This window comes from Urocampus carinirostris, chromosome 13, assembly GCF_059441175.1.
Source record: "Urocampus carinirostris isolate Australia breed hairy pipefish chromosome 13, RoL_Ucar_1.0, whole genome shotgun sequence".
In the NCBI taxonomy this organism is placed as follows: Eukaryota; Metazoa; Chordata; class Actinopteri; order Syngnathiformes; family Syngnathidae; genus Urocampus; species Urocampus carinirostris.
Genome location: NC_142361.1, coordinates 21,025,685 through 21,046,634, shown reverse-complemented (window position 1 = coordinate 21,046,634; position 20,950 = coordinate 21,025,685). Strand labels below are relative to the sequence as shown.

Below are 20,950 nucleotides of genomic sequence, written 5' to 3'. Positions count from 1 at the left end.
TAAAATGGTATGGTTTTGGGCAGTTTGAGACTCCTCAGTCTGTATTCTTTCTTGTGCATTGTAGCACTCAATTTCAGTTGAACCACACAATACACCATACTGTTCCTTTAAAAAATACAATTTTCAACTTTAACACTAATTATATATTTAACCTTCTAAGACCTAAGCTTTGTATACATATATTTATATATATATATATATATATATATATATATATATATATATATATATATATATATATATATATATATATATATATATATATATATATATATATAAATATATCTTTTCGAATACATATCTTTCGCCTTGATCTAGCCTTATAACATTGACTCTCAGAAAGGTTGCATTTTCAAGTTTCATTGAATAGGGATTCATCACATTTCCAATACAATAACTTCTTTAAAAGCAGTTTGATTTCTCATACAATGTTCATTTAAATTAAGGTTTGAGTAAGCTGAGTTATTATACAAAAGAACCACTATCAAAATCAATACATGTTTCCTACACATTAAGTACAGTACTATTGTCAAAAGCGATGTCCCTCATATTACAAATAAAAACCCAAATTAAATCCAGATTAAACAAAAGAACTCCAGGTTTGTTTCGTCAGCGCAGTCGACGTGGAATTGGCGGCGCAGATCTGATGGGTCTTTGAGGCTTTTGAGGGAGCACTCGGATTGGACAGGGGGCATAACGTTCGTGCAGCATCTTCTCTGGGGTGCTAGAAGACAAGATGGCACATGCGTAAGCAATATCAAGTTTGTGTATGCAAAACTTTATTAATATCGAACAAATTTTGCTGTAAATCAGAATGCAACGTTCGAATCTCCAAATCTGGGCTCTATGGATGATCTATCTTGGGTGTTTGAATACACAAACAATTGTTTGGAAGTATAAATACTGTTTTTTGAACTTCTCAATACAGTATTTTATTGTATTTTCAAAAATGATATAAAATCAACAAAATAATAAGTTCATGAGCTTGCTTTTCCCAAACTTTACAATACCAAGTTTCAGAAAAGTTTACTGCAATATTTTTTTACAATAAAGTAAACGCAACGTTATTTATAAAGTCCCACAATTCAGAAAATAAAAACAAACATAAACAATTTCTGTTGTTGAAACAAACTTTAGATAATAGCAAAGAATACTGCTATTAGTACGACAACTACCACCATCACTGGTATTGCTATAACTAATAATTCAGAGAATACTACAAATAAGGAAACATATGCTACTAACCAACCAACTAACCAACCAACCAACCCACCAACCAACCCACCAACCAGCCCACCAACCAACCAACCGACCAACCTTAACTAACTATGTAACATTCATGTATTATTTTTGTCTAAAATAAAATGAGAATTGTCGTTTCTTCTTTTTTTTGCTGTGTCCAAATAAAATACTCAAAAACTAACTAACTAACTAACTAACTAACTAACTAACTAACTAACTAACTAACTAACTAACTAACTAACTAACTAACTAACTAACTGGCGGATAGACGGACGGACGGACTGACTGACTAACAAACTAACGAAATAAATAAAGGAATAAATATTGTGATACCATCTTGTTTTGTTTCCTTATTGGTGCTTGAATGCCATTTCTGTCTTCTCAACATTTTATTTTACATAGATTTTCTGGCATAATTGCTCAAACATTATCCTTCAAACCAAAATGTCATAACTATCTGTAATTGCTCTCCCTGACTTTATCTAACTTCTGTGGAAATTAAACTTTATACCTAGCTCCCAAATTATGAATGTTAGCTCCACTAAAAAAAAAAAAAGTAAAAAAAAAAAACACAACCAACAACAATAAAAAACTGCACATTTTCCACTGTCAGATGATGCAGCTAAGCCTTCATTGATAAACTATACTGATTGTGGCTGGATAAGCTCATATTCTTTGAATTTTCTGCCATCTAGTGGAATACCACTGAATTGTTCTACCTCTAACTACTCACAGACAACCAGCACGAAGTGTACATATACTGTATACACAAACGCCCTGACCTCAACCCAACTAAGCACATCAAAGGTATTCTCAGACAACGGGAGGCCTTTAAGCAAACCAGTATATATCAAGTTCCATTTTTTCTTGGGCCTGTGTGACCCAACACGTACAGATGGTGTACATTCTCCAACTCCTCGTATATTTTAGGAGTATCCAATGTCATATCGTTGTGTTGACCATCACATTCTTTTTCCTGTCCATAAGTTCATTGACAGACTGACCTTTGTCGACTGCGTGCAGGAATCCTGGGCGGAATTAGCGGGGCGGCCTCAGTCGTCCGCGGAGGTCGCGGTGGTGGTGGGGGGAGGTTTTCGAATGAGTCCTTGGACAAAGTCAAAGTACTCATAAAATGAGATGGTGGTGGTATAAAAGTATATTTTAAAATGCTTTTTAGGCTTACTTCTAATTCTGGCTCAGTCCCACTGCTGCAGCTTTGATTGCTATTAGTGCTGAATCGGTTGCTCTCAGTACCTTGTGGCAAAAGTAGATATACACTCGTTGGTAATGTCTGTTATGATATCGATCTACAATGATTTCCACTTGTAGTAGTTTGAAGTGTGATTCGTCTGCCCTTTAATTAAAACTCCATATAATCGTGTAAGGGTTACCTCCTGACAGAGGAAGATCAGAAAATAGAAGGATGAGATGGAACGAGAGGGGGGATGCAGTCGTTGGGGGTAGCATGGGGCCTTGTTGGTCAGCCAGGCTCCATCCCAGGGCTGTTTATCAAGCGGGCGCTGCTGCCTTGGGTAGGTATGGGTGGCCTGATGCTGCTGAGACCTCATGGAGTTGTTTTTTTGGGGCGTGAGAGGGGCGTCCCCCCGGTCAGGTCCTGGGTGACAGCTCTTAACCCTTTCGATATGGGTTTCGTGCATGCTTGGCTCTTCAACCACACCAGCGCCTACCAGGATTGAGTGTAAACCCCTCCGACTATTCAGATGATAGATGCTATTGCCTATGGTTATGTTCATCCCATTGTCATGTATCCTTTAGTCTCTCAAGATAGACAATGGGCGGCATGGCGGATAGGTGGTTGATGCATAGCCCCACAGTGCAGAGGTCCAGGGTTCAATTCCAGCAACCGCATTTTCTCCCTGAGCTTTTTGGGGTTTCTTCCGGGCACTCACGTTTCTACCTATGTTCCAAAAGGTTAGATTGATTGGCCAGTGCAAAGTGTCCCTGGGTGTGATTGAGCGAGTGTGAGTGTCTCCCTCTGTATTGCGACTGCCTGGCAACCAGTTTTGTGTGCCCACAGCCCGTAGGGAGCTAGGATGGGGTCCTGTGACCCTAGTGAGGACAAGCAGTGCAGAAAATGGATGGATGGAAGATAGACACTGACTTCAGTGAGAGTTTGCCTCTGGTGAAGGAACATAGCCTGGCAAATCAGGTGAATACTACATGCTAGCAGACCCACACACACCCTCACCCCGCTAAATCTTATTTTGTGCCTTTTTCTGAGATGATGGGGAGGGAGTCATGGAGTGTCACAATACTACATGTCTATTTTAACTCTTTTTGTTTCCTGACCGTTGAAAGTCTGTGGGAATGGCCGAAGTTCTATGAATATATATCAGTTGTTTAGCATGAGTACACACACTTGCACAAAGGAGGTGACCACCAACAACAAAGTGTAGAAGGTGGCGGCCTGGAAAACTCCACGGTGATTTAACATACTGTATATTTTACTTACATCTTCTGCAGCTGCTACTCGGAAATTAAGCCAAAGACAAAGGTACTGACTCAAACAATGAGCTGGCTTTTCTTATTGTTCACTTAACTTTATTGCGCTGTGTGATCGCTCCAATGAAATGTCAGTAGCTTAAAAATTGGACAAAAGTCTTGATATTTCCGTTCTTTTGTTTACTCGAACTTGGAACTGAATACTACGTCATTTAAGCCATTTTCTTTCCCCTCTTGATCTGATACTCTTTTTCGCTCCTATAAATCCGATTGCTCGTGTGAACCTCCGACTCACATTAGTCGTCACCAGCAGAAAAAGGGTTTCCATTACATTTTTGCAAAATCTCAAAAAACAATCTGACAAGAAAATTTGGTTTACAATATCAGAGTTCTTTGCAATTCCTGTTTGCTTTTGCGCCAAACTGAGCGGAAAGCGAGCAAACCTAGCGCATATCTCTTCATCCTTTCCTTTTCTAGTATTTTGTTATTCTACTGTCACATGAGATAAATTAAGTAAACTCACTGGATGTACTAGAGGTGCTTCCTGTCTTCCAGGTTCCTCTTTGGATAGGATGGTTTGCTGAGGAGTATGAGGGGTCCAATCTCGGAGATTTGTCTTGTATGGTACTGTCCAATGTGACAGTAACACCCCGGAAGGAGTTTCTCTGTAGTGGAGCACTTATCTCATAGTCTGAGGGGAAACATGCAGAATCATAAGGTCAGTTTAGACAAGACCTTGACCTTAGCAAAAAAAGCCCGTTACCAAGTTCCCTTCCTGCTTTTTCTTTCTCATTGTGACGCCTGTTGATGCTTTCTCTTAATCTTCTCAAATTATCCTGAGAAAACAGACATACTGGTATGATAGCATTTGGTGATGTATCGGAGCTTCTACCTGCTGGAAGCGCACTGAGCTTGCTCTGTTTTCATGATCCAGCCGCCAAATTCGGAATTCCTGAACTGCTTCATCCACAGTCATTTCTCCCACTTTGACCCTCTCTTGCAGGGTAATAAGCTGTCTCTGACCTGGAGTCTTCACCCCAGCAAAACAATCATAGGCAGGTGTAGGGGGTTCTGTTGCTGGAAGAACTGAGTAGAAAATGATACTCTCTAATGAGTGTAGAATGGCATGTAAACATAAACATTGTTTGATTAATTTGTCATTTTGATCTCATTCAGTGCCAATGATGCAATAAAGGTCAAGTATCAATTGTAAGGGTGTGGACTTGATGTTTACCTTCTTGATAGATTTCCATGCTTTCATTTTGGAACATAATTTTGTCTGAAAATACTGTCAAAAGAGAAGGGTTAGCATAATCACAGTACAGTCGAAAAACATTTGGGTCAAACATAAACTGCATTGAGTCTCCAGTGGAACAATACATTTCTTGGGTTAATTTGCATTGTTATGCAAAAAAAAAGACAGCCCCCCCCAATAATCATTTAAAAATATATATTCTTTTTAGAAACGATCCTAAAAATGTAGTCCTCCTGTACAAAATGAAACATCAACACAACCCCTTAAATTGTTTTTGGAATGAAAAATTTGATCTTTTTCTTTTAACTGCTGAAAAAATACTGTATTTAAACCCTCATTACAAATTGGGCCTTTTGATCCCACAATTTTATTTTAGATACAATTCTGTAGTCCTGAGCCCAAATTATTACCGGTATTTGAACTTGAACCACGCAAAAATGTTGTCCTTTCTCCACTATTTGATATCATCGCCAAAATATTAGGGACTTTTAACTTAAAGCTTAACAACTTTAAATTGGGACGATCTAGTTTAGAGCAACCTCCGTGTTACATGTCGAAGTGTCCTTGGGTAAGACACTGAACCCCTAATACCCCCAATAAGAAGGTTAGCGCATTATATGGCTGCACGGCCGCTATTGGGAAATGTGAAGCACACTGTAAAGCGCTTTGGGAAGTCTTGACTTGAAAAGCGCTATATAAATGCAGATCATTTCATTTCATTCTGAGGTCATGATATTGAACCTTCCTGTGTAGAGTTTGCATGTTCTCCCCGTGCTTGCGTGTGTTTCCTATAGGCACTCCGGTTTCCTCCCACATTCCAAAAACATGCATGTCAGGTTAATTGGTCGATCCAAATAGTCCCTAGGTGTGAGTGAACGAGTGAGTTTCCCATCTCTGTGCGCCCTGCGACTGGCTGGCAACCAGTTCAGGGTGTTCCCTGCCCACTGCCCGAGGATAGCTGGAATGGGCTCCAGCACCCCCGCGACCCGAGGATAAGCGGTGCAGATAATGGATAGATGGATAAAATAAATACAATGTGTTCATAAATACTACAAAACATTGCCAATTTTTTATTTATGTTTCTGCGAATATCAACATAAACTGAATGTTTCTAAGGGGGATCTTAAATCCTGCAAAATGTTGGATCTTTTTAAATGTATTTTATTATTTTAAACCAAATACAAAAACTAAACTTAAGACAACAGCAGTTGTGTTTAAAAAAGGATGGATTTGTGCAAACCAATCAAGAAAATCTAACCAAATTGATGTTTCTGTATTTGATTTTTTTTTTTGCATAATTTTAGTTGATGTTGACTATTTTTTTTCTATCGGTGCCAATGCAACATCCATTGCAGCCTAGTCATACTGGAAGGGGGACTACCTATTGTCTGACCGCATTGCAAGGTTTAGGTTTCACCATGCTTGAGCTTTTTTTTTTAGTTCTTCCTTTTATATCAGGGATTTGTTGTAATTGTGGCCTGTGCAGCCCTTTGAGACTCTCTGTGATTAAGGGCTGATCAAAAACAATTGAATGGACTTGAAGGATCTGTAAGCTTTTGACACAATTTGGGTTACTTTTGTAGGATAGTATCATTATAATGACCGAATGCAAAGTACCTCTTGAAATGTAGTTCACGTTCCTTTCAGGCTCTGGCCCAATTTTGGGTCTCGGGATTAGGACTGCCGCATATCCCTCATCCAAAGTATCATAAATGCCTTTTCTTGAAAGACTGCATTGATCACTGTCAAAATCAGTCTGTTTGATTGGCCCAGTGTTTTCTGTTTCCTCACTTTGAAATTGCACCTTTTCATCTTGGATGGGATTGTTGTGTCGTTTTCCTAGAAATAAAATGAACAAATGTCACATGCATTTGACAACACCGCAACTGTTTACCTTGAAAAAATGTCCTCAACATAGCTTCGTCTTGGTTTTCTGTTATGGCATTCATCTTTTCATCTGGGAACGAAATAGTGACAAGATCATTTCCCAAATTTTTGCTAGCATCAACATAAAATATCAAAAGAAGATTGTAATTACATAGGTCATCTGAATACTCTGGGTTTATCTCCAGCACTGACTCATACATGTCCTGGGGACAAACAGAGTTTCTGTTGGAGGACATCTCCTCATAGTCTTCCACACTCTCACCTAGATCTTCATTGCCAGCTTCGAGCATATCTTCTGCCTGCTCCGTGTGTTGGGAAATAAGATCTAGTCAAGTATTAACATTAACATCCAATCTAATTAATGGACTTACAACAAATTCATCAATGAACTGCCGAAGATGTGAGAATCCACTCTTTTCAGCCAGCGTGTTTGGATAATCTCCATTTTTGTTCATCACACTGTAAGCTTGCAGGGCCCCAGGAATCTGGAGGAGGAAGTTGGTCAACTTCTGTAGGCCATACTTGGCTGCAAAGTGGAGCAACGTTGGGAGTTCCTCATTGCGCTTGTCTAAAGGATGCAGCGCATGTTAGCTTTAAAATTAAGGGATTCCGTAGTCAAGAGGAAGACTGCGTTGAACAAGAGCTCTATCAAGACAGCACAATACATTTTCTCGTTTCAACTACAGACTTTTAACTTTTAAAGGACACCTTAAACTTAAATGTGGAGTGCAGTTTGAGATGTCCTTAAAGATTTGAATGTTGAGTATTTTCTCTATTAAGTATGTGTTAACAATTCCCAACTGAGTTCAAAGAGCCCTTATGCTTTATTTTCCATTGCACCTATCTCCTTTTATGTTACTTTTATCAGGCCTGCTTGGGGTGTTACAAACCCCCAAAAACATGAAATAATAAGAGTTTATTTGAGCGCGTCTACGAAATGCACGCAAATCATATGTTACGCTGCCATTTCCTTGCTTAAAGTCATTATTTCAGCCATTCGTTTTCAAATGCCGCACTCCACCTTTAATGACTTATTTACAATGTTACACATTTATTAACCTTAATATTTTGACATCTATTGTACTTACTGGGATGGTAGCATGACATTCCAGACTGACTATCAAAGTTGTTATTATTACAGGATTGATTTCCAAAGATCCTTCCAAACTTATAATCAATGATTAGTTTGCTTCACTCACACGCTGCCATATTATTCTCCTCTATCTGTTGGATCCCAAACAACTGAAGACATGTTGGCGTCCTCGATTTGATTGTGTCAGTTAATATGTTGTCCAAAACCTCAATTGAATTTGACATCACATTGAAAGCCTGGACAAAACCAAAACAAAACAAAAGGAATGACAAAACATTTGAAAAGGTAATGGGATTCTATACATAAGTTATTGTGGCACCTGGCAGAGAAAATTAATTGGGTCAGCAGCATTTTCCAGAAAGCGACCAACTTCTCCCATATTAGTGTAATATGTCACACACTTCAAGCTTATCCGTAATTGGTGGGAGCACAAAGTGAGTGACACCACTCCCGCAGGCATTTCTAGAATTAAAAATAGAAAATCAGATTAATTGTGTTACAATAATACGGAATGCATGTTGAGAACATTATAATTTTTGGTCATTCTAAAAAATATTTGTTCTGAGAAATATCTGTAAATTGTATATTCATTCATTTAAGAAAACAAAATTTGCTGCTGAAATATTACATTCAAATTTAAAGTGTTTAATAATTGGTGCTATCTAGTGGTGAGATAAGAAAATGCACACATTACTGTGCAAATAGCAAAGGCCTGAATCATAGCACACAAAGTAGGTGTCGAGAAGCTTCCCTCGCTACCTCGCTGCACAAGAACAAATGTTGTTATGGTAGAGTTAGGCGGATTAAGTTGCATATGCCTGCATGAATACATCTTAAATTATCATCATTTGACCGTATCTCAATCGAGAAAGATGCTTTTCACACTGCATGTTACATATAATACCCATCCATCCATCAATCCATCCATTATCTGCACCGCTTATCCTCAGCAGGGTCGCAGGGGTGCCGGGGCCCACCTCAGCCATCCTCAGGCAGTGGGCAGGGGACACCCTGAACTGGTTGCTGGCCAGTCGCAGGACACACAGGGACAGACAACTCACATGCTCATTCACACTTATGGACATTTTGGGACGGCCAAATAACCCGACATGCATGTTTTTGGAATGTGGGAGGAAACCGGAGTGCCCAGAGGAAACCCACGCGGGCACAGGGAGAACATGCAAACTCCACACAGGAAGGTTTGATCCCATGATCTAAGAACTGTACCGCGGACGCACTATCCATTCAGCCGCCGTGCTGCTACATATGATACCTTGTTATAGAAATTAAATTAAATGATTTGATTAATGTGAAAAGTATTTAGATGGTCAATGAGACGGGACGAAGATCGACGCTGCTGATTTTGAATTCATTGTAACCTTGTGTTTGATGATCTGGGCGCAAAAATAAAATGTCAATCAATCAGTCGATCAAACACAAGTTTGCAATGAATTTTAAAATCAGAAGATTGACCGACAGACTCATCCATCCATCCATCCATTCATCCATCCATCCATCATATTCTTATTTTCTTTGGACTTTATTTTCATTTCGCCCAAGCCATCAACCACTATCCCAACACTAAATAAACCCCCAGTTTCCAATTACTCAATTTAACTTTGGAAAAGAAATGTAATGGTTTATATGTAGTTTTTATTGTTGTTGTTGTTGTGTTTGAATTATTGAGTTAACTGTTGAAAAAATATGGTTAACGTGTTGTATCAATCAATTTGTGAGTTTATTCTTGACCGAAATAGTAAATACGTGTCATGTGTAGATTATTCAAATTATGAGCCTGATTTTTAATTCATAGTTAATGATCACCGTCTTCTTTTGAACTCTGAGTAAACTGCAATCGTTTCACTCTGAAATCTTAACACAATTTTCTTCTAAACGCAAGATAAAAACTCTACACATGCCCCGGTTTAAATAAATAGTAGTTCATGAAATGAAAGTATTATTTTTTTAGCAATACATTACGCCTAACCTACAACCTTTTTCAATCTACTGACGGCTAAAGACATCAACGATTACTAATTTTGAAACACTGAGTGAAAAGTTGGAAATGTTATTTGATTCGTGGGAGACTTACCGGGTGCAGTGAGACTTAAGGTGTACTCATTTACAAGAGTGCAAGGAACTGTTTTAGATGTGTCATTTTCCAAAAACTCAACTTCTGGTGATGGGAGATCAGCCACCAAATCTGTAAAGATGATAAAGATGCTTTCTTGCACCTGAACAACAAAAAGAATTTGATCAATAAAAAATTAGAGCACAGTGGCTTGCACAAACAGGGGGCAATTGAAACTAAACTACTTTCATACTAGATGGTTCCTTTGTGCGTATGCAAAGTTTCTTTTATAATTGTGTAAAAAAGATATGAAATAACAGCATAAAACATAATAATGCCACACAATGCGAAATGAATACATAACACAAAGTAGAATAATGAATGAATGAATGAATGAATGAAAATTTTATTTCGAACATAAAAATAAAAACAGGACAAAAACAATGAGTCAACAACGAAATAATGTCCCACAAAATGTTCGAAAAGGGGTAGTCAGAAGCAGATGCTTATTTTTCCTACCCCTTTATCTTCCCTATTAAATACATTTTATAGATAGCTCCCTCTTGTGTACAATACAACAAAATCTCATGGATATACTTATTACATAGGTCAGATATCAATAATTATAAGTTACAATAATCACATATTTTATACACTAATCTTCGCAATACCCATCCCTCAACGTCATAATGCGCATAATGTCACTGCGGCACCAGTGATAATATCAATAAAAATAAAGTACTCCACAACAGATGTCCAAATATTCAGATGAAAACTCTCCCATTTTTACATATTGCTTCCTCCCCGTCAAATAACTTTGAATCCATTTCAAAGCCACTCCCCTGATGCCATATCTTTCCAGTTTTTTTAATAGTATATAATATAATAAGTTGTAATGTAACATCAGATAATACACTTTGAAAGGACAGTGGTTATTATTTGAGCAATGGATGTTGCTTTATTGTGTTGTGCAACCGAAAACAAGTGCTCAAAAGCACGAGGTGGACTACAAACTACGGAGACTCAAGATGAACAAACCTCACAGTTTTTCTTTATATTTTATGCCTTTTGTGTGCTTCCATATATAACAAAACCGATTTCAGCTATTACTTGAGCAAATGTCAGAAATCTACACTTAGGCTTTCACAATCAGTTCTGCAGGCCCCAAGGCATAAATATAGTGTGGATGTTGGGTTAGCCAATCAGATTTCAAGTTGGCAGTAACTTGGCCTTCTAGAAGGCGTAACGAAATGTTAACAGTTCCCTAAATTGTGATTGTCTAGGGAGCTGTATCAGAAGTAAAAGGTGATGAAAAACATTGTATCCCCATGTCCACTGCTTTTAGGATTGGACATTTTCAGCCCCATGGCAGAAATATGAAATAAAAGGCTCGACTTTCAGCATTAGCTTTAATGCAAATGAGAAGAAGCTCTTGGAAATGAAATGCATGGGTAATCTGTACGACAGTAATTAAAATCTTCATTGGGAAAGAACGGATGATGGATTTTGTGCACAATTAAAAAGGATTTTTATCCCTTAATAACAGTGCACCTTCACGAGGTTATTATTGATGCATTTTTATACGTGTCGCAGCTGTAGCTGCACTAAATGTTTTACAGCCATAAGATAGTTATTGAGGGTTGGATAGATTTAGACGTTGCACTACTGAAGACCTGGGAGGGAAAATACACGTCCCACAACTGTGTAATAGCAACATTCGCTTACTCCACACTGAAGTCTGTTTGGTTGTACTGTCAAGCAGTTCTTGTGTGGACTCATCTTCTTGCTAATAAAACCAGTTGTGGTTGCGTGCTCACCATCCTTCAAGGTGGCATGTCGACACTCTCCTGACTTCACTTCCTCTGTTTCATGCAGCTGCTTTGAGGTTTTGCATTTGGTGGCATGTTCTGCCTGGAGTACACCTGTTTGATTTTTGGAGTGAAAATCATTGTTAAATAGTGTGCATAATCCTTTTTTATCAACAACAATTAATGTTATCTGTAAAGGCACAATTTCACTGTGGATCAAGCTAGCCTACTGTTTGCGATCGTCTCCAAAATAGCGGAGACGTAAGTGGAAGGTTCATCCTCAGCTTGCAATTTCCTCCATCTGGGCCAATCCTCGAAACCATCACAGGAGAGAACATCTTCTTCAGTCACACCACACAATAACGCCACCACTCTGCTGGATGGCTGGAGTAGTGGCCGAAGAGTATATTTCAGCTCTTGCTCGGAGAGCAAGTCTGTAAAACATCCTGTGAGGAGCAGCACGACGCATTTAGTGCTTTGGAAATGTTCAAATACGTGGATATCAGCTGTGCCAATGGTATGGAGTAAAATGGATGTCTTGTGGAACTTTTCGGAGGACTTGTGCAGGATGTTTTGCAGATATGCCGCCCATTCGTGTGCCTCAGGAGTGTGCAGTATTATAAGATCGTTTGTTGAGAGGGATGTGTAATCTGTAGATGAAATTGTACATTAATAAGAAGTTATTATTAGACTCTTGGACCCAAATAATTACATTTCCGCTTCTTAGTGTCAAAGAATTTGTGCATCTCAACAAGGGGAGCTGCTTCGTTTGGGCATGAAAAAAATTGAATTCCATCCCGTATTAGGGAAAATTGCAAAACCCAGTAAAAGAAGGGAGGAATATGCAAATGACAAACAATAAGACCGTGAATGTCACCCCCAAAATGCAAAACACCCCTTAAAAGGACACAGTGTAATTGTTGACCTCTAGATGTTGCTGTATAGGGTAGTACAACTGGGAATGAGTGCCAAAAATGCACAAGCACGTACGCACAAGAACAATGTCTAAAACTAAAAAAGGGTGGCAATGGTATCATGCGAAAAGATCACAAATCAGCAAAACTGAGCTATTTAAAAAAAAAGCATATATAATTTAAGTAATTCTCATTTGAATTGTTTGATTAAAATTAAATCATTTAATTGAGAACAATCTATTTGACACTAAAACAAGAATAGTTTCATTATTATGATTGTTGAACTATATTTTCCACCTGAACTTTTGGTGTTTTAATTATTTTATGATATTTTTCTTCCATATAGTCAAGTCAAGTCATGTTTATTTGTTTGGCCCTTAATCACAAAGAGTCTCGTAGTGCTGCACAGACCACAGATTATTAAAAACTACAGACTATTATTACACCATCCCCTGATCTAAAACCTACATGAGGAAAAACTCAAAAACCTCAACATGAGGAAAATGAAGAAAGCCTTCTTTTTTTTTTTGCTTTTAGTCAATTTAGATACCAAATTAACACTGTTTATGTATATTTCCAAGTATCTTTATGTCAGAACCAGAACAAATGGTAGACCCAATCGCATAACGTATTCCCCAAGTTTATTAAGATATAGAGGAAAGGCAGCGCCCGCGATCCGGTGGTCGCTGGGCGCGGGAAGCAAGCCACTCACAGAATCGGAACATGTTCCGAATGCGGAAGTGGATCTTCCGGAGCGGGATATTGTAGTGTAGTAGACGGAAAAACAGGTCAATAGCCGGGACAGGAGAGCAGAACGTGGTCAAACGGAGAAATCAGGAACGGACGGGTGGAAAACGGGTGGAAAAGCGTGACCGACGGGATTCAGAGTCAAAATGCTTGCCTTGTAGAAACAGAGGTTCGCTGACGGACTGACAACAGGCGAGTGAAAGGACTGAGCTTAAGTAGGACGGGGAACCAATCAGGTAGCCAGCAGCAGCTGGCGCCAAACGAGCGGGCACAGGTGAATGTAATGAGGAAGCATGACACTTTATTATTAATATTATTATTTTGAATATTTACAACCTAACATTTTTGAGCCGGTTAATGATACTTGTCTGGAAAATAAATTCACAATGGGTACGAAACTAAAAAAGGAATAAAACCACTGTTCTAAAGTCTCATTTTATTTATTTGTGAAAATAACAGTATTAGTAAGTGTATATTAAAAGTATACACAGGTAACATCCCAGTTTTGACCGCAGATGTTTGTTTTTCCAACTCAACTCGTTTTTATTACATATTATATATCTCTGATTGCATCACGTATCAGCCTGGCAACACACACGAAAATTTTACAGTCAGTCGGCTCAGCAATCTACCACTAATCCTTAATATTTAATTTAAATTTGCTATAATATGTTGTCACTTTTTCTCAATTCAAGTCAAAATGTCATTTATTTGCAAAGCTCTTTTTAGGCAAAACCACCCCCTCCAGAAAACCCAAAACAACTTATACACATGCACATACCTGTCAACCTGTACGTTTTTGCCGTACATTTATTATACATTTTAAGACGTGTACGACGTACAAGAAATTTGTACGGAAAAACGCAAATTTGTCAATTATGGGTACCATCCGGTGGGCAGCACGGCGGCGCAGTGGTTAGCGCATGTGCGGCACAGTTCATGTCTTGGGAACCTCCTGCGTGGGTTCAAATCCAGCTCCAGACTTCCTGTGTGGAGTTTGTATGTTCTCCCCGTGCTTGCGTGGGTTTCCTCCGGGCACTCCGGTTTCCTCCCACATTCCAAAAACATGCATTTCAGGTAAATTGGCCGGTCCAAATTGTCCCTAGGTGTGAATGAGCGAGTGAGTTGTCTGTCCCCGTGTGCCCTGCGATTGCCTGGCAACCAGTTCAGGGTGTCCCCTGCCCACTGCCTAATGATTGCTGGGATGGGCTCCAGCACCCCCGCGACCCTACTGAGGATAAGCGGTGTAGCTAATGAGATGAGATGAGATGGGTACCATCCGGTATACACCGACTATGACGAAACGACAAATAAATCAAGTCAAACGAGTTCGCCGCGGTAGCCTCTATCCCGGTATCGTTTTTTTTTTCCGTTGCAAACGAAGCGAGCGGTTGGATGCTACTGTGCGCATGCATCTGCTGCCTCGGATTTCATGTGGTAGTTATGTAGTGGAAGGAAGTCCGCCTCTTTTTAAAGAACCGGCTTTTTCGGCTCAACTCATTAAAGAGAGCTGGCTCTCAAACGGCTCACTTGCTTTGATACATCATATTACGAATCATTATTGTTGTATAAAGAAGTTAGGGAAAAAAGGAAGTATAAAAGGAGAAAATGAAAAAAGACAGGTTTGTTGTTATCCCTTTAATCAGTATATTACCAATAATGATTTAATGCAGAAAATGAATTCATAATTTGAATAAGAAAATGTATTCTTCTTCTTAATTATATTTGCATGTATTTTTTCCTTCTACAGTGAACATCCAAGCTACTTAATTTTTGAACTTTTTTTTATAATAAACCTCACTCATGTCGAGCAACTCAGTATCTCACAACAAAATGGTAGTTAACAATATATATGATATAACGAAACACATGTACAATATAACATGTTAAACTACATAAATAAACACGTTTGAAAAAAGAATATGGTGTAAGATTATTTTGTATTTTGTAAGGAAAAATACAACATTTTGTAAGGGAGGTTGACAGGTATGCATGCGCACACAATGGTTGAAATACAATAAGAACAAAAATAATAGTAATAGAGATACAATATTATTATGGCATGGCACAGACTAGCCGTGTGAGGAAAGGGACCTGTTGGTTGGATTATCCAAACTGATAGGGTTTGCAGCCGATGGCCTCGAGGGCTCTTATTATAAAAGCAAATCAGACAGATAGGATGGCCCAAGACCATTTGGACATTTAAAAACGGGTAAAAAAAAAAACTTAAAATTGATCTTGAAACGCACAGGGAGCAATGCAGCGATTGTAAGCATGCAAGTGCGGACATTGTTTAATGATTGCAATAATTTATTTGGACATACACTTTGAACATGCCAATATAGAATTTACAATGTATAATTTAACATAGAACCCTGTGTATAATGTGCACCCAAATTTTGAGTTCTTATAATAAGTTAATAAAATAAATGTGCGTTATACATGAATAAATACAGTGTTTATTGTTTAGGCAGCAGATGGCGCCATTATACTGGCTTCACGTCCAATGGGTTGGAACCTGTCCCGGGCGTAAATCATATCTAACCTGTAACTAAACACTACTCCTAAATGCTTTTTTTTCATGTGAAAAGCATGCCACACATGTCATCTCTTAAAACTTTAATATTTATTTGCGTAAATCACTCTGATCTAGCCAAACCATGTAAACTCCATAGCAATCATCATAAATGTTATGCTAATAATGATACACAGGCGATATTATGAGCTCCATTTCCATGTCTTGTTTATCGTGGTAACAACCGACAAGGTAGCATCTGTCCGGCTGCAGAATGTCAAGGTGAGCGCGGTTGCGGCCTGAATGTCCAAACTGTTAAGCTATTTCAGAGCTCCGTTCCACAAGGAATTGTGCAAACACTGCGCTGTGTCAACAGGAGTGGGAGTCATTTCGTTGAAACTCATTAAAGTGTTTAATCAGGTCAAGTTCACCTCTGCGCTTGCTAACTGGGAAAGGAAGTCAGTTGGAGTCATCGCACAAAGTTGACACCTATTTGCTAATGGACCTTGGGGCGCCATCAACAGATGGAGGCAACTGGCATGTAGGTTGAAATATTAAGGAGAGATGGAAAAAATGCCTTTTTTTTTCAAACCTCATTCAGTGCCATAACATATAAATACATTTTCATAAGCATTGTCCCTGAGTGCCAAAACATAAAAATAAATTTCCAAGAATTTTTTTTAAAAAACTATTAAAAAGGCTTTGGCGCTGCCGATCAGTAAGAATCAAGCCCCTGGGGATGATATCTGTGTCATAAATCGTCACTAGATGGCGTTGATTAGATTTTTGTCCGCACATTGAGTAGCCCTCACTTTTTTGTGTTGCTTTGCTTCCTCTATTCAGCGATTGAGAGAGTGTGGGAGGCCCAGTTGTGACTAAAATCTTACTTCAGATGTCTATCAATAAACTTCAGCTGTTCCATAACTCTGCTGCACACATCATCACCAAAGCACCCTCTCGCCATCACATCACCTCTGTCCTTCAGCAACTCCACCAGCTCCCAATCTACCATAGAATCAATTACAAAATCCTGCTCTACACCTACATGTCCATTCATAACTTTGCATCTCCCTACCTCTCCAACCTCCTTCACACTGCCACGCCATTCTGCACCCTTAGATCATTTTCCTCCCTCCATTTCACTATACTGCCACCCCGCGTCAGCTCCATGGGTAGCAGAGCTTTCAGACGCTCTGCCCCCCAGCTCTGGAACTTATTGTCGCCTGACCACCCAAATTCTGCTACCCTCAAAACTCACTTTTTTGGCAATGCGAAAATAAAACAAAAAACAGAAATGACGTGAACATATGTCAATGGCACTCAATTATTTAAACAACAATAAGCGATACAAATGTTTACATTAGCTATTAAACATTTTTGAAAGGTCCAATAAAAGAAAAAAAAATGTTTGAAACAATTTCTTATACATGTACGTGTTTGTTGGCATGTAGTTGGCATTCACGCTATAACAGGGATATCAAACTCAGTTTGGCCCTGGGGTCGGATCCAGGTATTCTGTTTTCAGGCAGGCCGGATCAGTAAGAGAAAATCAACTTAAAATGTTTAGCCTAATGTAGTTTTTCAGTATTAGTATTTATCATTCAGTCTACTTTAGTTGCCTATCCTATATATTATAATCACGGATGTTAGGGGGTCTTTTCTAAGCATAACTCATTTATTCACAAACAAAGGGAAAACATAATTTCCATGTTTGGCATTTAATGGTTTATTTCAACAGTTTAGTGAATGCCGTTTTACTCCTGCACAAACTCACCACGCTATACAAACTCAAGTTGAAGTTATAACAAATATTATGTTTGCCTTATTGTCGTTGTCATGATGACTGATTTGGATCACCTGTGCCCGATCGTTTGGCGCCAGCCGCCGCGGGCTACCTAATTGGTTCCCTGTCCTTTTTAAGCCCAGTCCTTTCACTCACCTGTTGTCAGTCCGTCAGCGAAACTCTGTTGCAACAAGGCAAGCACTTTGACTTTAACTCCCGTCGGTCACGCTCTTTGCACCCGTTTTTTCCACAGGTCCATTCCCGTTTGTCTCCAGCTACGACCTGTTTTTGACCCCGACCACGTTTGCTCTCCCATCCCGGCTTACGACCCGTTATTGATCCCAACCACGTTTTTCCTCTCCTGTCCCAGCTATCGACCTGTTTTTTCCGTCCTTGACACCGCCATCGCCCGCTCCAGAAGATCCACTACCGTATTCAGATCACGATCCGATTGTGTGAGCGGCTTGCTTCTTGCGTCCAGCGAGCACCGAATCGCGGGCGCTGCCCTTCCTCTTTCTATCAATAAACTTGTGGTTAACGCTACGCATTTGGGTCCTGATTCCGTTCTGGTCCTGACAGTCGTACTGGTTTAAAATGATTAAAAAATAAATACGAAAGAAAAGTTTTAGCTCTGTACGGGTGATAAGATTTGACTATGTCAGATGAAACTACTAGGTTGCGCCTACTAAAGTTGAGAGCATATCCTTTTCTGGCCTCTATCGGCCAGAGGAAGCAACTAGTTTGGTTTGTTTTAAACATCACAGCTTTTGATAGCTATGACCTATAGCAGGGGTCTCCAACATGGTGCACGTGGGCAGCAGGGTTCCCCCTAAAGACAGCTGAGGTGCCTGCGGACCTGTTCAGTAAATAGCTCACCGTTTTTGGTCATTGCGATTTTCCAGTAAAATGATTATTTTATTGGTTCACTGAGTCAATTTGACCCTACTTCCAATAATTAACCTGAGAAAGGCATAGTACCAACAAAGTTGTTAAATTGGAAGAACGTTATCAAAATCTTAATTACCCCCATCATTAGGAAAGGATTTTTAGGGGTTCAGCAACCATGTTGGAGAGCATGTGGAGAGATAGATGTCGACCACATGCATATATTTTAACTTTGTAAAATAATATAAGACTACTGGGAGAAATTATGGAATGCTTTAAAGACAATTGTGGAATATCGGATACCCAAAACATTCAAGGTGCTCTATTTGGGGATTCTAACTGATAGAAAAAGGATAATATGGTAAAAACAAGATCTCCCCACCATGGAGCAGCGGGTGTGCACTGCAAAGGAATTATTTGTAATGGAGAAGATAATGAAGACCCAATTCGAGGACAAATGAGAAAAATAGATCGACTATAGAAAAATGAGGGATACAACTTCCTAACAATGAAGACTTTAAATATGCTTTGATCATGGTAGATAATCCCCAACACTGTAATTGTTTTACCTTTGTTGTCTTTTGTTTAGTGTGTTAAAAAAAGAAAGAAAAAAACACGATAAAAATCATGTTTCTCGTCATTAAATTTAAGTACATTTCTACATCATATGTCAGTAGTAAAAAGTCAGTAGTTACCTGAGTCCAGGCAGCATATTTTCTCTTCCATGGTTACGTGTGTAAAATCACTCCACACGGATCACACTTTGTGGAAATAATTATTTTTGGTGTCCTTCTCCAAATAAGTATAGGTTAGCTTTCGCCCCTGGTCACTCTATCAATAACAACACTCAGTTTCCTGATTTTAGCGCCTGTCCCCACTTCCTGAAAGCAGTTGAAGAAATGAGAAGCACATCACATTTATGACTAAATACTGTAGCATACACTGTAGGCTCAATGGTTTGAACCGGGGGTGTTCAAACTTTTCAGAAAGTGGGCCCAATTTGGTAAGCCAAAAATGTGTGACGGCCAGCTATTCAGCCTGGTATTATTTGAACAGTCTGATAAAATTACCCTCCGTGGAAGGTTTGCATTGCCTTTGTAACATTTTTATTGGCTCGCAGGGTCTCCAGAAAAAGAGCTGTTGTGCCTTTAAAACAGCTCCCAGTTGCTTTACTATTTCACAGCATTTGTTTCCAATTAGCATGTTGTAGTCAGCATGTTTTGTCTGGCAGTGCCTCTTGATATAATATTCACTGAAAACAGCCACATTCTCTCGGAAAATTAGGCAGACGCAGTTGTTTCAGAATTCAGTGAAAAAAGACCCCAATTTCCACTTGTCCTGTGCCCTCACAATCAACTTTCCTTTTTTTATTTACAGTCGACAGGTCAGAAATGGGGTGGGTGGACTGATATTCTCACAGGGCAAGGTGGCCAAGGGCTACTGCTATCATGTGATGAAACGGTGATATATTATTTTTCTGTACAAATGTATGTCAAACTGGCGGGCCACATATTCATTTTATCACAGAGGCTACCGGGCAGAAAACATATGATCGCGAGCGGTAACTGGCCCCTGGGTCGGACCTTGGACATGCCTGCTTTAAACTCTGGGCAATGAAAGGGGTAGCTATAACAGACACAATTATTCTAATAATTATCTGTTTGTTTGTCTAAGTGTGATAAACAGTCAGCATGATATAAATCAGTATTAGCATTATAATATAGTAATTGTTTCAAAAGAAGTCCAAGACTAGTTGTGGTTGTTTTTTTTGTTTTTGTTTTTGAAAATTAGACTTCTCCTGAAAGACGACATACAAAATATGTTAAGCTAGGCTACAAAAAGCTTTGTATTCCACTTGAAATATATCATAATTATATATTGCAGTAGAGTGCGTAGCCGGCACAGCTGACCAAAAGAAATGAAAAAACATCACAAAAACTATCCATCCATCCATTATCTGCACCGCTTATCCCGAGTAATGTCGCGGGGGTGCTGGAGCCCATCTCAGCTGTCCTGATTGAGGGCATTTTGTCCTGAGGGCAACAGGAGGGTTAAGCATATCACACACTTGAAGGAACAGTAGATGGCCAAAACTTGACTGTATAAAATCTCATCTCATCTCATCAGCCGTACCGCTTATCCTCATTAGGGTCGCGGTGGGGCTAGAGCCCATCCCAGCCATCTCCGGGCAGTGGGCAGGGGACACCCTGAACTGGTTGCCAGCCAATCGCAGAGCACACAGGGACAGACAACTCATTTGCTCATTCACACCTAGGGACAATTTGGA

General features: G+C 39.3%; 1 protein-coding gene across 1 annotated transcript; it reads right to left on the bottom strand.

Moving 5' to 3' along the window:
• Positions 1-382: 382 nt before the first annotated feature.
• pik3ap1 (phosphoinositide-3-kinase adaptor protein 1) lies at positions 383-19,478 on the bottom strand. The gene is made up of 17 exons (XM_088351351.1): positions 19,359-19,478; positions 12,050-12,469; positions 11,737-11,933; positions 10,033-10,174; positions 8,260-8,402; positions 8,047-8,176; positions 7,219-7,415; positions 6,999-7,146; positions 6,855-6,917; positions 6,578-6,799; positions 4,940-4,993; positions 4,598-4,791; positions 4,469-4,541; positions 4,229-4,396; positions 2,426-2,496; positions 2,247-2,347; positions 383-724 (listed from the first exon to the last, which is right to left on the bottom strand). The coding sequence occupies exons 1-17, from the start codon at positions 19,387-19,389 to the stop codon at positions 610-612; spliced, it is 2,469 nt and encodes an 822-aa protein (XP_088207477.1). The 5' UTR covers positions 19,390-19,478; the 3' UTR covers positions 383-609.
• Between the last annotated feature and the right edge of the window lie 1,472 nt (positions 19,479-20,950).